The sequence below is a fragment of the Rhipicephalus sanguineus genome, chromosome 3 (assembly GCF_013339695.2).
Source record: "Rhipicephalus sanguineus isolate Rsan-2018 chromosome 3, BIME_Rsan_1.4, whole genome shotgun sequence".
NCBI classification, from domain to species: domain Eukaryota; kingdom Metazoa; phylum Arthropoda; class Arachnida; order Ixodida; family Ixodidae; genus Rhipicephalus; species Rhipicephalus sanguineus.
This window is the reverse complement of record NC_051178.1, coordinates 20878783-20892623: the sequence shown is the minus strand read 5'-3', so window position 1 is coordinate 20892623 and position 13841 is coordinate 20878783. Positions and strand designations below refer to the sequence as shown.

At 43.5% G+C, this 13841-nt stretch overlaps 1 protein-coding gene across 1 annotated transcript; it reads left to right on the top strand.

The window, feature by feature from the left end:
* The first annotated feature begins 1028 nt into the window (after window positions 1–1028).
* Window positions 1029–13354, top strand: LOC119385306 (uncharacterized). Its single transcript, XM_037652773.2, has 8 exons — window positions 1029–1384; window positions 1455–1580; window positions 3143–3302; window positions 4249–4412; window positions 4871–5079; window positions 6844–7195; window positions 8996–9102; window positions 12470–13354. Exons 1-7 carry the CDS (start codon window positions 1047–1049, stop codon window positions 9084–9086), a joined length of 1440 nt encoding a protein of 479 aa, XP_037508701.2. The 5' UTR covers window positions 1029–1046; the 3' UTR covers window positions 9087–9102; window positions 12470–13354.
* Window positions 13355–13841: the final 487 nt, after the last annotated feature.

Here is a 13841-nt window from a genome sequence, read left to right as displayed (position 1 = left end):
GGGCGCGCGCGCTTATCCACGCCCCTAGCCACCGGAGCAGGTGGTGCGCGCGGAGTAGCGGAGTGTGAGTGGAGAGGAGAAGCGCGCTCTGGCGTGTGAGGGCGCTCGCATCGTGGGAGCTTGGCGGAGCCAATGCCTATACCTGGCGACAACTTTCTGTGGCAGCACAGCCAAGGCTACGCAACCGAACCACGCACTTTTTTACTCCGCTTCTGTATGTAGTCCGCGAACGCTACCTTTTGTAGAATACGTAGCATAAAAGAAAATATAAAAAGAAAAGAAATAGGTATTACGTTCAAGATTGCTTGCGCTGAAAGTAAGAATTGTAATCCCGTAAAGGATTTGCGATTTTTGCTCTTTCGAGTTTTCAGGTTTCTGGTGTTCGTTTCACGTTTTCCGTCCCCACTAAACAACGATGGCGTTGCTCGGCTGCAACAGGTGCACATCGAAGCTTGCAAGTGAGCATAAGCGCGTGTTCGTTAGGTGATCTGTGTTCATCGACCAGAAAGAAACGAAGACAGCGCTGCGTTGTGAATTATTTTGTTGATTTGTCCATACTATCACCGAGAAAGTGGTGTGCAAGTGACACCACCATCGCAAGTGGGTCTCATCGCGATAGCTTCCTTGACGTTGACGACGGCGACCTGCAAGTCTTCAGCAAGAAGAGCCGCTTGAAAGCAAAACTGCGATTGGAAACAGTACGTAAAATAAGTGGCCCATTTCATGAAATGCGTTGCATACATGGTCGGTATTTCGGTTGCCTACTATTACTGATACAGACGTCGCGCCCAACCTCCTTGGTCGCGCCGACGATTGCGTCTAACACCGTGCCCGTCGGCGTCTACGGCGGTAGGTGTTTTGGCGTTTTGAATGAGAGCGATTTACGGTGTCAAAATCACCCATGCACAGCTTTGACTCGGCAACAGACGCGTTCATGACTATTAAGGCTCGTTCACACCGGCGACTAGCACTGGTCGCGCGACCGTTTGCGACTGGCGACCAAAATGCGACTGAAAACGACCGCTGTTCACACCGGCAGAGGCTGCATGCGAGCGACCGGAAGTCGCAAACCCAGAGAGTCACGTCCGGATCTCGTTATCAGCGAGAACTTTGGAGACCGCCGCCAGTCAGCTGATCGCCGCCAACTGAGCGCGCCGGGTTTATTGTTTTCTTTGGGCGTCATGGACTACGATTCCAGTGAAGAAGAAGAGATCGTCACTGTGCTGATGTGCTCAGCCATCGTGTCAGCGCTGGCAGAGCGGAAGCCTTCAAAGAAGAAGAGGCGGTGGTGGGTGCGACCGTCCCTTCGCTCGCGAGAGGTTGCTGGCCACGCAAGCCGCCTGCTTCCCGACCTGCGCTCGCACGACGAAGAATATTTCCGAGAGTAAGTTTCTCGTTGTTTTGCGTCCCTGTAAGCTAGTGCGTAATCCATTTTCTCTTTTTTTGATGTTTAGCTTCCTGCGAATGCCGCCAAGAACTTTTGACACATTGCTAGAGCTGCTGCGTCCCGCCATCTCGAAGCAAGACACTAACTACCGGCCTGCAATTTCGGCGCACGATCGCCTGGCCATGACCATTAGGTAAGACCTTGTGGTCTGAAGAATAATATGCTGCGACTTGTGGATACGCGTCGCTTGTAAGCAAGTTTGCTTGAGTGGAATGAGGTGTTAGTGCATGTTTGACGTAGGTGACCTCGGTGGTGCAGTCGTTACGGTGGTCAGCTGTTGACCCGAAGGTCGCGGATTCGATCCCGGCAGCAGCGATCGCACTTAGGTGGAGGCCAAATGCTAGAGGGACATGTTAGCGCGTTGTCAGCGCACGTACAGGGGCTCCAAAAGTTAAACGGAGCACGCGAGATGTAGTCAAGCTACGCAAAAGTGAATGCCAGCGCGCTCCATCAGAGAAGTGGTTCATTATTTTGTATACGGAAATGATGGCACTATCGTCTGGCACATTTCCGCATAAAAATGAAGAAACGCTTCTCTGATGGAGCGTGCTGACATTCACTTTTGCATAGCTTGACCACAGCTCGCGTGTTCCGTTTAACTTTTGGAGCACCTTGTACGCTCAAGAATCCCAGGTGGTCTAAATTTTCGAAACCCTCCATTTTGGCTTTCCGCATAATCAGTACGTGATTTCCGCGCGTAAAGCGCCAGAAAATGTTATCATGCGCTACACAAAGGCATGATGTTCGTCCTTTTAGTGTGGACCTAGAGAAAGTGTGCACATACCAGTTGTGAACCTTTCAGTTCCCATTTTCTGTTTTCCTGACGTGCAGATACTATGTAACGCGCAATTGCCTATTATAACAGGAATCATTTGAAGCAGATAGTTACTACAATGAAAGTAGCGTGTGCAAGGATGCAGGCATTAAATTCACGACAAATCACTTTCCTGCTTGAGGCACTCAAAGAATACCGATACCAGAAATATTTTTCAAAATGGGGGCGGGAGGGCGTTCAACCACCCACCCTTTATGTATGTGTGTGCGTGTGTGTCTGCGCGTGCTTGCACATGTACACATGAGAAATTTAAAAAAAAAACATGGGGAGAGTTTAACCCCCCCTTGCTACATCAATGCTTGTGTTCTGTTAAATTGGCAGTGACGCAACGTATTGCAGGCAGCAGTGCACCGTGTAAGAGTTATTTTAAACAATAGTCTACAGCGATGTGTGTCGCAAGAAATAGATTCACCTTGCAGCTACAACTTTTCAGAAATGCATCCCTTGCACATTGCTACGAGCATGTGTTGGAAGCCCTTTTTGAACTTGACTAGGAATGTGAGCGCATACGCTAATCCCTGAAGAGTCTGATATATGCTTATGATTCCACAAAATGTGTATAACTGAAGCACGCATGTATTTATACGTGATATAAGTGAAGCACTTGTTTCATAGTAGTACACACAGGAATATTCACTGCATATGCAGCTGCTTGCAGAACGCGCAAGCAGTGCGCTGAGAAAGCAGTAAATGTTAAGTGACCAGTCACATGTAAAGTGAAATAATTTGTGAAGGTACCTGACTTAATAAAGAATGCTATCTCAGAAAGGATTGCCATCATAAGGGCTGAGCAGTGCACCTAACACATGCCAATTTCAGTGTATTGATTTCCTTAATGCTGTATCTTATTGCCTTGACAGGTTTCTGGCCACAGGCGAGACGCAGAGGGACGTGGCCTTTAACTTTCTTGCAGGAAGGTCCACAGTCAGCTCTGTAGTGGCGGAGGTTACTCAGGCCCTTTGGCTTGTACTCGAGCCACTGTACCTCCAGCACCCTTCAACGGCAGATGAGTGGATGAAGGTATGCCATGCTTGTTTTTCCAGCAGGCTTGTAGCAGCCAAACAAGACACATTGCTTGCTTGTACTGCTTTGTGTGGCGTAATTAAAATGTAGTTAGGACATTACCAAATAGGCACAGGCTTCACGACACTACCTTCAGGCACTGCGTAATAGATTGGTCCTTAAAGACATGAAACGGCTATTTGAGCAATTTGTGTGCGCATTCATCAGACAAGTTCTCAAGTGTTCATAGTGAAGGCTGTCCACAGACAATAGCAGCTTTACTGGAAAACTTGATCCAACACTACTTAAAGGTAACCCAGTCATCAGAGGAGTGTGTGACGTGAGATTTGCTCTTATCGTTTTCCACATTTTTTCACATAGCTGATGTGTGAAATAAGATTAGAATGAATGTGTATGCATGTAAAAATGCATTACAAGCCCCATCAGCCTAGGTTAACTGAACTACGCCGTGGCAAAACACTGGAAACACTGCTTCACTGAAATGATAAAATTTATGTCAACTCAACTGGGAATGATGCAATTCCGTTTTGCGCCTCCTAACCCTGGCCCTCTCAACACACTGGAACACATGAGGATGGTCGCTATTCCAGATTAATAACACCCGTGGTTTTATGTTCATTCGCACTGAATAAGTTATATGTTTTGAAATAAATATTCCATTTCAGTAGCAATTGCAGGCTGCCTGTCAGAGTTCATTATGAACTGTCATGCAACCTCTTCGGCGTAGTATGAGTGTCGTAATCTCTGTCATAATTACAATGTTCATATTGACGTTGAAGTCCCCTGAAGGTATTAGTCGAGAGAGACTCACTTTTGGCTACAAATGCAAGAGCACAGTATGTATGCATGTCGGGGAGTGGTTTTAGTATTTGAGGCAACCAAATGTAAATTTTAAAGCATTCGCCACTTTATATAGAGCATTTGATTTCCTCTATTGCTGCAGATATCACAGGGGTTTCACGAGAGGTGGAATGTCCCTCACTGCCTTGGAGCGATTGACGGAAAGCACGTGACCATAGAGTGCCCTGCTAACTCCGGGTCCGTGGACTTCAATTACAAACGGTCCTTCAGCAAGTCGCTGCTTGCTGTGTGTGATGCCCAATACAGGTGATTCTGGGTTTTCGCTTTGCAATGTGTGCTTGGATCAACATTTTAAGCTATCGCAGTTAGTTTGCAATTTATGTTTGCATTTTCATTAATTTAGAGACTCTCACAAAGTGGCAAGTGATATGCAACAAAGTGTGTGACGTGTATAACTTGCCATGGCCATGTGTACACGAGTGTACACAGCACAGCACAAGGGTACACAGCAATCCACCCTTCAGAAGGATGGACTGCTAGGCGATTTGGTAACTCACTGGAGATCGATGGTGCGCAAAAGAAGAATAGTGTTTGTGTTCTCTTGCACACCACTCAACTAACAATGAGTGATTATTGTATGCAATGATGGTTCGTTCCCAAAATACATTCTTTGTAGAAACAGCTGGTTTCAGTGCACTGAGTATTCGTGGCCTTTGGTTACATACTTGATTCAAAGTCTTAGTGAAACACTATTTTTCACCCAGGTTCATATACGTGGAAGTTGGGCACCCTGGAAGCGAGAGTGATGGCGGGATTTTCTCTCGCTCCACTCTTCAAAAGAATGTTTTGCTGGGGGCACTGGGCTTGCCGCCAATGAGTCCTGTTGGCAACGAGGGTCCTCTCCCATATTTCTTCGTTGGTGATGAGGCCTTCCCGCTGAAGGAGTACATGATGCGGCCCTACCCAAGACGGAGTAAGTTAAGAGTGTAGGAATGAAATGCTTAGATCTTTTCAGTTTATGTAAAGGAGCTGTGCAGGAAATATGCTACTGTAATCCCTGCCGTTGTGGCTTGCGACGCAGCATAGGTGGCTGAAGATCTCAATATCTGTGTTCGCTCTTTTGTAAAAGGCAGCATAAGCTGTCAGGCTTACAGCAGTGCTTATACACATATTAATTGCAATAGAATGTTCAGCTGCTGCTTATGGACAATAAGGATGATGGTCGTTATAAGTGAATGGAATTTTATAACTACGAACATGCACAAAGGAGGAGGGTTGAGGATGCCACACTGGAAAACAAAGCTTATTACAAGCACTCTAGTCTGCACTCGGAACGGAAAATGAAACAGATGCACACAGACATAATATATTTTGGCATAGAGAATGCCTTTGTCTTTTAAAACGTGCATTTCTCTGATGAATAGGGGTGCAGCCGAAATTTTGCGTTTGTGCGGGGGTAACTTGCTGGCCCTTTCCCCAAACGTGTTTGTTTCTGTTCATATAAATCTACATACACAAATTATGAATAATTTCGAAGAATTTAACTACCACCAACTCTAACCCTCAGGCTACAGGTTCAGAAGAGCCAGGGTAGGGGCCAGTTGGTTGTACATAGTGTAAGCATTTTGTGCGCTACAAGGAAATAAAGTTAACGTAGAGAGTTGCCCCATGTTGTTCTCTCTGCGTCGATTTTGTTTCCTTGTAGCCCGCAAAAAGTTCGCACTAGAGCTTCAGCTGATTAACGTTACAAGTACTCCATGCCATACATACACAAACATCCTCATTATGGCAGAAAGGTATGCCAGAAATTTCGAAAGCCCAACACACATTTTCTATGGAACATCATCAAAAAGGAAGCAGGTTGCAGTGTACTGTAGGTCACACATGCCCTTTCAGTGTTTGTTTGCAATTAACAGAGACACGCAATGACCAGTAAGATGGAAGGCATACCTTTTTATAGAAAGAAATCCTATATGCCTAATTGACTTGTTTAGGAATTCTTAGCAGTAAATGTCATTGGATGCATGCTGCCATGTAGTAAAGTGAAAAGAAACTACAATGGGCTTGCACTGTGCTTTTACACACATACACATATTCTGTTGCCATCTCATGTTAACCATACAATGAAATTGTGACACTTGAGCTGTCTGCAGAAATGTAGAAACTGCAATTTGTGGGGAAAAAATGTCGGGACACTCCTCTCCTGATTGGATACCTTGGTGTTGTGCAAAAATGTCACATGCATAGGTGCAAATACAGCACATTAGTGGTCAGCCTTCAGTACTTACTCGTGAGACGTTGTCAGAACAGTAACAAGAAAAATGTTTCAATAGCCAATAATACATATTATAATACAATAAACTTCATATTTACATATTCATATTTACAAACTTCATATTTACATGCGGAAAAACCGGCAAAGCTCAATACAGTGAGAAAGAAGGAAGGCACATTGAAACACACACACTGGCGGCAGCGTGTGCTTGAATGTGCCTTCTTCTCTCGTCATTTTGAGTTTCGCTGATTTTTCTCTATCTAAATAGCTAATGAGATTTATCGAGGTCTTTCAAAGTGCCCTAGAGTAACGCCTATGATGGCAAGTTAGCTTTACTTGATCAAACTTGAGACAGTGCATGGCTGACCGCATTTTTCATTTGTAATTAATAGTGATAGCTCTACTTGAAAGAAGACTTGTGCAGGTTGTTTTTGTTACAGTGCTCAGTGTTGTCCTTTTCAGCACTCCATGACGACGACAGCAAGGCCCACGAGCGCCGCGTCTTCAATTACAGAATGACCAGGGCACGCCGCGTCATTGAGGATACCTTTGGTATCCTGGCACAAAGGTGGAGGATGCTGCGACGACCCATTAAGGCGAAAGAAGGCAACATAAAGGCATACATTGGAGCGTGCATAGTGTTGCACAACTTTCTTCTTAAAGAGTCCGCAGCCGCCTCCGCCGCCTATTGCCCGCCTGGTGCCACAGACAGCGAGGACTGGGAAGGCCGCCTTTCACCTGGAAGTTGGAGGGACGAGGAAGCAGTCGGTGGAGCGCTCTTGCCACCGAGACCTACCGGCTGCAATGCTGCGAGGTACGCTTTGATTCTATGTACTGACTGATGCCATGCAGTGGCACGCATACCTCTGCCTTTAGAATTGACACATGTGTGATATGAATATGTTTCATTTGGTGTTATCATATGGGACATGGAACTATCTCTGAAACCGTGCTCCGACAGTAGGTTTTGTGTACAAGCTCAAGGTCAACACACGTGAAAAAGTGCAGCTCTGCACTGACGTTTTTCAAACGCAATTTTTAAAAGAAAACATGTACAACAATGAAAACTTCGTGTATGACAACTTGTCCGTGTTGCTGACAAACTAGTGAATTCTTACTACTTCAAATTTTAAGTTTCAGTAGTTGATAGTTTATTACAACTACCAGACTAGAAAGCCAAGGAAAGCGTAGGGGAGCAATTACAATGTAAATGTGAAGAAAGTACAATGGTGAAAAAATAACTTGCCTCTGGCAGGGTGAACCTACGACGTTCCAATGTCGCATCCTATGTTCTACCAACTGAGCTACAGTGGCAGTTACCCACCAGCATACTTTAAAGGACATTTATGGGCACAGGTTTGGTCCCTGCCAGCGGCAAGTTATGCTTACGTCTACTTTGCTTGCTTCACATTTACATCGTAATTACTACAACAACATCCTGTATACTTTCCTTAGCTTTCTTGTGTGTCAGATCTAATTAGTGCTGTGTCTAACAAAGAAAAACGAGCCCTTAAGATTCCCCTGCTATCCTTTTTTAGATGAAAGTGTGTTACCAAAGAAACAATGGGAGAACGTAGACCACAACTTCGTTCTGAAATAGCATGCACAGCCATGCGCCATGTTCCCCCCCATTTGGGGGCGCAGGTATCACCGCACTACCACCCCACCGACTGCGGATACAAAAATGAAAATGTAGCAATGACGCGCTTCCCACAACATCCTGCCTGTGGGCCCCAGCTTCCGGGGGGTAAAAATAGGAAGCAAACAACTCTTGGAATGCAACATCAGTGGTCCTCGACCACTATTAGCAGCAAAAACAGCCTTGGCCATAACCTTGTATTTTTAATGATGACACAGGTACGACTGAGTGAAGGTGTGGGGCAGACTTGTCGTCCCCCTGAGATGATTAGTGGGAGAAGGCGCCTCCCTTGCCCCCCACTTGTGCATGCCTATGGTTGCATGTCAGTGTAATGAATGTCTGCATTACTATAAAATGTATGCACTGAAGGAATTTAGTGAAATGTACACACAATGGCTAAAGAAAATGATTTCGTTGTAATCTACACTCCTTGTAACGTTTGGATGTGTAACAAAGCAATTCCTTGTTTGCATGGAGTTTCTCATGTCATTGCTGAACACACATCCTTTTTGCAATCCTTCTTTCTCGCCCAATATGTGGGGTACCAAAGTGGACGTATTGTAGTGAAGGCATTTCATTTCTTCTCCATTCTATCCGTTGCTGAGCAGTGAACATCTAGTAAAATGAGAAACACATGTATAGGGTAACAGTGCTCTGAAAAGTGTACAACAGTGGCTTTGTTTGAAAGGGAACAGCTGCCGAGCTTTGACATAAATATAAGTTGACATTTCGAAAGTTGTGCTAATCAGCAAAAATGCATTCCACCACAAACTGTGAAGATACCGTAGAAAACGCACAAGAAAGGTAACGCTCATTATTACATCAAAAGCTAGGCAGACTTTGGCAGTATAGTGTCATGGTTACGGCACTAAACTCCAACTATATGTTGGGTTTGGAAGGTTAGCGTGCTTCTCTTGCAGTGTGTGACCTCCATCATGATCCTGCTGCATTAAATGAGGCCATTATGCCTTGCAGGTATGCGAAGCAAGTGCGAGACAAACTGGCGCACCACTTCGTCACAGACGGTCAAGTTCCCTGGCAAGACAAAGTGGTGAACAGCGCTTGAAGTATACAAGTTCAAGGTGTGTTGTAAATGCATTTTATTGCTTATAGAACTTCTCGTACATGGCCTCTTTTTGAGCAAACCACATAACAACAAGAGAAAAGTCACACCAGTGCAACAACAGATTAATCTTGTAACAAAAACTATTCATCTACAAATATATGCATAAAACACATACATGATTCATTTTAAAATACACACATGTGACTTATTGCATCTTTATCTCTTCAGTTATCACAGAAATTGCCTTAAAGTAGGAATTAAACGTGCAAGCACACGACAAAGAAAGCACGAGGGCAAGCCACCTTTCTTCTCCTCGTCCCATGTTTGAGCTGTCAGTGCCTTCTTTGAGGCATGTGTGAACTGGGCCGTCTTTTGCCACTTGTTCAGATGAATTCCGTCAAACGTCACAGTGTCATCATATGCAAATGCATATAGTTTGAAGAGAATCCCTCAAATCTACTTGACGCATATAAAATCGATTGTGAACCTTGGTTTGGAACAAACCTTGTAACTTAGATTTCTTATGATGACATCATGATGGCTAACAGGTCAATTAAATGTAGTGGAGACAAAGTGGACAGCAAAAGAACAATTATGCCACCCATGTGCAACATGCATGGATGTTATTGTGATATGTCCTAATGACATTATGGTGCTTGCAAGGAATGTGTCCAAGTGACATTTACAAAATCATACCACCACCAGGAGTGCACTCCAACTCGATGGCATTTAAAAACAATGCTGCTCACAATGCTAGATATGGTTGACAATGCTAGATATGGTTACACTAACTGGCCTATGAACATTCATAATGAACGTTTCTTTTTGTAACCTAAAAGTTGCCTTCGCAATGAGCAGTAGACAAGCTTGTCTTAAAATTCTAAGAACGTGGGCACAAATCTTCAAAAGAACTCTTCTCTTAGTAACATGCATGCCACTTTCCTACTTATAAACATGTCAAGTGCATTTACTGCACCTCCACTTTATAGTCAGCTGATTCCACACGTACGAACATTCTTGCACTTGACTCATGAGTATGTATCACACTGTAATTACAGGTAAAAGTTTCACTAACAGCCCCAAACTTTATGCAAGTTTCGCAACACTAAAAAGAGAAAAACCACCATTGTTTTTTTTTATGTTCATCTTGACGCACTGGTACACCAGAAAAATTCTCTCACACGTCCGAAGCTTTCACAAATTAACGCAATACAAAGTGGCAAAAATGGTGCCTTCCACATTACACAAATTACTTCACTGTTTATAGGGTATTGCGATAGTCGTCATCATTGTCCACTGCAGGACAAAGGCCTCTCCCAGTGATCTGCAATTTACCCTGAATTGAGTGAGCTCATTACATTTAATGCTTGCAAATATATCAGCTTGATTACCCCCATAAACTATTCTGCACTCCTCTTTATTGTTTCCTACACTTTGGTATACATTCTGTCGCTCTCACTAACCATCTGAGATCTTTTGTGTGCATTGCTACTATTACTACTATTACAGTGTCACCACCTTCCACGTTCTTAGTTTACGTACATTTCATCTACGAAATCATGGATGAGATATACAACCTTTGACTTAGAAATCACTACTCTCATCTGCAAATACAGTAGACTTATTAAACGAAACCTGAAGGGACCAGGAAAATGTGATCCGTTTAACAGGAGTTTTGTCCACTGAGAAATGCACGGGGGTGCAGAATTCGATTGTAATACCAATCGGCCAAAAGACAGTTGTTCATTTAAGCAGCGATTTGTTTATGATATTTCCGTTTAATGAGAATCTACTGTGTAAGCATATGTTTCAGATTATTAATGATAATTGTGCTTACAAGTGTTGTTACATTTTTTTTATTCAAGTACCCTAAGGCCTAAGCAGGTATTACATAGGGGAGTTACAATGAATCGTTTTCAGTTACAGAGCACACATTCGAACAGGTAAGACCAGAACACAATAACAAAAAAAGAAAATGTAATACATGTAAGCGAACTGGTAGCTCAGCAACAGAGCACATATTTAGTCGGAACAAGAAGTAATACGAATAATACAAATGTATATATACCCATACGCATATACATACATACATCTCCATATGCGCATACAATTTCATAATAGTACAATCGTGCTCCAGCTAATACGGCGCGAATAAATGAAAGCAAAGCACCACAATAAAGAAAAAAGTAAAAAAAAAGAAAAGCAAGAAGAAAAACTCTTCGGAACTAATTGTTAACATACATGTAAACTTTACTGTGTACAACGAATGGATGCACAGACGCATAATTCATTTACATGGCAATAAACTTTGAGCTTCGTTCAGAAATCTTCTAGAGCGTCTCTCATAATCATATCATGGTTTTGGGACGTTAAACCCCAGATATTATTATTAAGAAATCTTCTAGAGAGGAAGCGATGTCTGTAGGTAACTTAAGAGGGGGGATTTACTTAAAAAGTTCGTGCGTGCAAAAAAGTTTGTACGTGTCATACTTGTGTTAAACGTAACCATTAAACGGGAGTAGTGGATTGAATTTCAAGCAAAACTACAGCTTCCCCTGTACACGAAATAAAGTAGGTGTTATATGAGCCCTTCAAGTTTCTACATTGCTTCAACGCAAACTGACTTCTGCCTCGTACAGCATCACTTCAACTGCATGCATGATGTCTTGCGCAACCTGCACTGGTAGCTCTCTGAGGCGGGCATCGGTACGTAGCGCCCAAAAACCTATACTATCTTTTTGATGACACCCCTGTTCTCCCTGATGTGTTCTAGGTGCTCCATGCACGCCTGTGCAACAGCCTCCTGGCTTGTGCTCTCTCCTGCAATGCTGTACAGGAAGTGTGATCTGTGATTCATTCGTATGAATGCTGCAGTTGCACTATTACTTGATAAAGCATTGTGTTTTGTAGCATGTGTTGGGTTGTAAGAAAAATTTCTGCAAGTTCATCCTCAAGTACTTATGGAATATCTCACCGAGCACCCTCACAGCCCCTCTGCCGCCTTGACGTTCGTGACCTGCAGTGAATTATACATACTGCTGAAATGTGCAGAAACGGAGCCTTTTCAGAGGAATTTTAATTGGGATCTCGCGCCAGGAGAACGTAAAACACATTGCTTACACACCGCTTCAAGGGTGGCTGTTCTGCTGAGGTGGTTGCCGTGACGTCACTGCAACAGAAACCACTTCTACAATAGAACTTACGCAGCATTACAATTGCATGGAGCAGAATCTGTTGCAGAAACAACAGGCATATTTTCCAAATATACAAGCACATCAAGGAAGTTACAAAATGTGTTAATCAGACGTAATAGGATGACTTGAAATGGGCTGTGTTTGTGAATAATTAGTAGAATTCACAGATTTCTTTACTCATTGCTGCAGGGGTCCACAACGGTTTCCTCAGTCGTGTCCTCGGAGGTTTCGGGGTCCACTGCATGACTTGGCCCTGGCGCTGAACTGCAGTGATGACAACTCTTTTCCATGTATTTGACAACGCTAGTGGTACATGCACTGTTAGCATTCTTTGCATCAGGTGTGTGTTACGTGCAGCTGCAAACACGAGTGCACTCAAGGGGTTATTACCATTACACCAAGTCTTTTGCATTACTTCTTTTGATAACATGACTGTATGAATGATGTGCAGAAGCACAAGTTCGATGTTTTTATTATGTTGGTCATCATACACTATGTATGGACTTAAATGTGAACATCTGCAACAGAGATCTCACTGGCTGCATGCATCAAATTTATGCAGTCATTCTGAAATGGCTGTATAAACGTTGGGTCTGATCAAAAACTGTGTGTGGTGTCAGTTACGCTTCTTGAATACATGCTGCGTGTCTTAGTGAGCATCATTTCACTGGTACAGATGCATTAATGCTTAAGATTATTTGCCTCGCTTGTAATGCAACCAACTCTGGGCCTGCACTGGTTTATAACTGGACACTTGTTAAGAACACAACGACGTGCATGTGTTTCCTATGTGTGCAGAAAATGCATGGTTCACTTGAGAAAACGCGTGTTGGGGCTAGTTGCTAATGCATATTTTTTCTTTTTCAAAAATATCTAGCGTTGACCAATAACCAGATTCACACAAACGCAGCACCTGTCCCGTCATGTCTTCCTGTGTACTTCTGTGCAATGTTTAGTTCTATATTTCTTTTTGAAAATGCAGTGGCTGGGGCGAGCTAACGGATTGCAAAACACCTTTAAACCATGCTTATGTTTGTGATAATTTTACACTATAAAACCACCACAAAATGGAAAGTCACACTTAGAAGTCCGAGGCCATGCGTGCTTAACTGCCAGGACAGGTGCATGCTCATTGTGCCATAAATTTTTGTACATGCTCACCTCTCGTTACCTTCATCTGCAGTGATGTGTCTGCTGCAAGAAAAGATGCACTGCGTAAGTCTCTCAGTGCTTGTGCATACATTTTCGAATACTTTTTACTGTTTTGCTTCAATGTAAGTGCACTTATGCTGCATTCTTTGTAATGTATATGTGCAATGCCTTGCTATGAACGGCCTCATGGACACATTGAAGGTAAACCTGCCATCTCCCCTCCAGCTTTTTAGATTTTGCACTTTCCCTCATTGGGTTACTAAGACCTATGGCAAGCACAGAAATACATGCAGTGCTCTCTTCAGCAGTCGCACGCGTAAACCCTATTTTGTGAAGTTGTCCACCTGCCACTTGTACGTTGTGCTATGTTTTTGCGTTATTTTCATGCATTATGTATTTTGCGTTATTT

Bases quoted from the DNA above. Each gene is read 5' to 3' on its own strand.
- LOC119385306 (XM_037652773.2), top strand. From the start codon at position 1,047: ATGCGAGCGACCGGAAGTCGCAAACCCAGAGAGTCACGTCCGGATCTC. The intron at 4,413-4,870 runs GTGATTCTGGGT...TTTTTCACCCAG, and splicing joins GTGTGTGATGCCCAATACAG to GTTCATATACGTGGAAGTTG. The intron at 5,080-6,843 runs GTAAGTTAAGAG...TGTCCTTTTCAG, and splicing joins GCGGCCCTACCCAAGACGGA to CACTCCATGACGACGACAGC.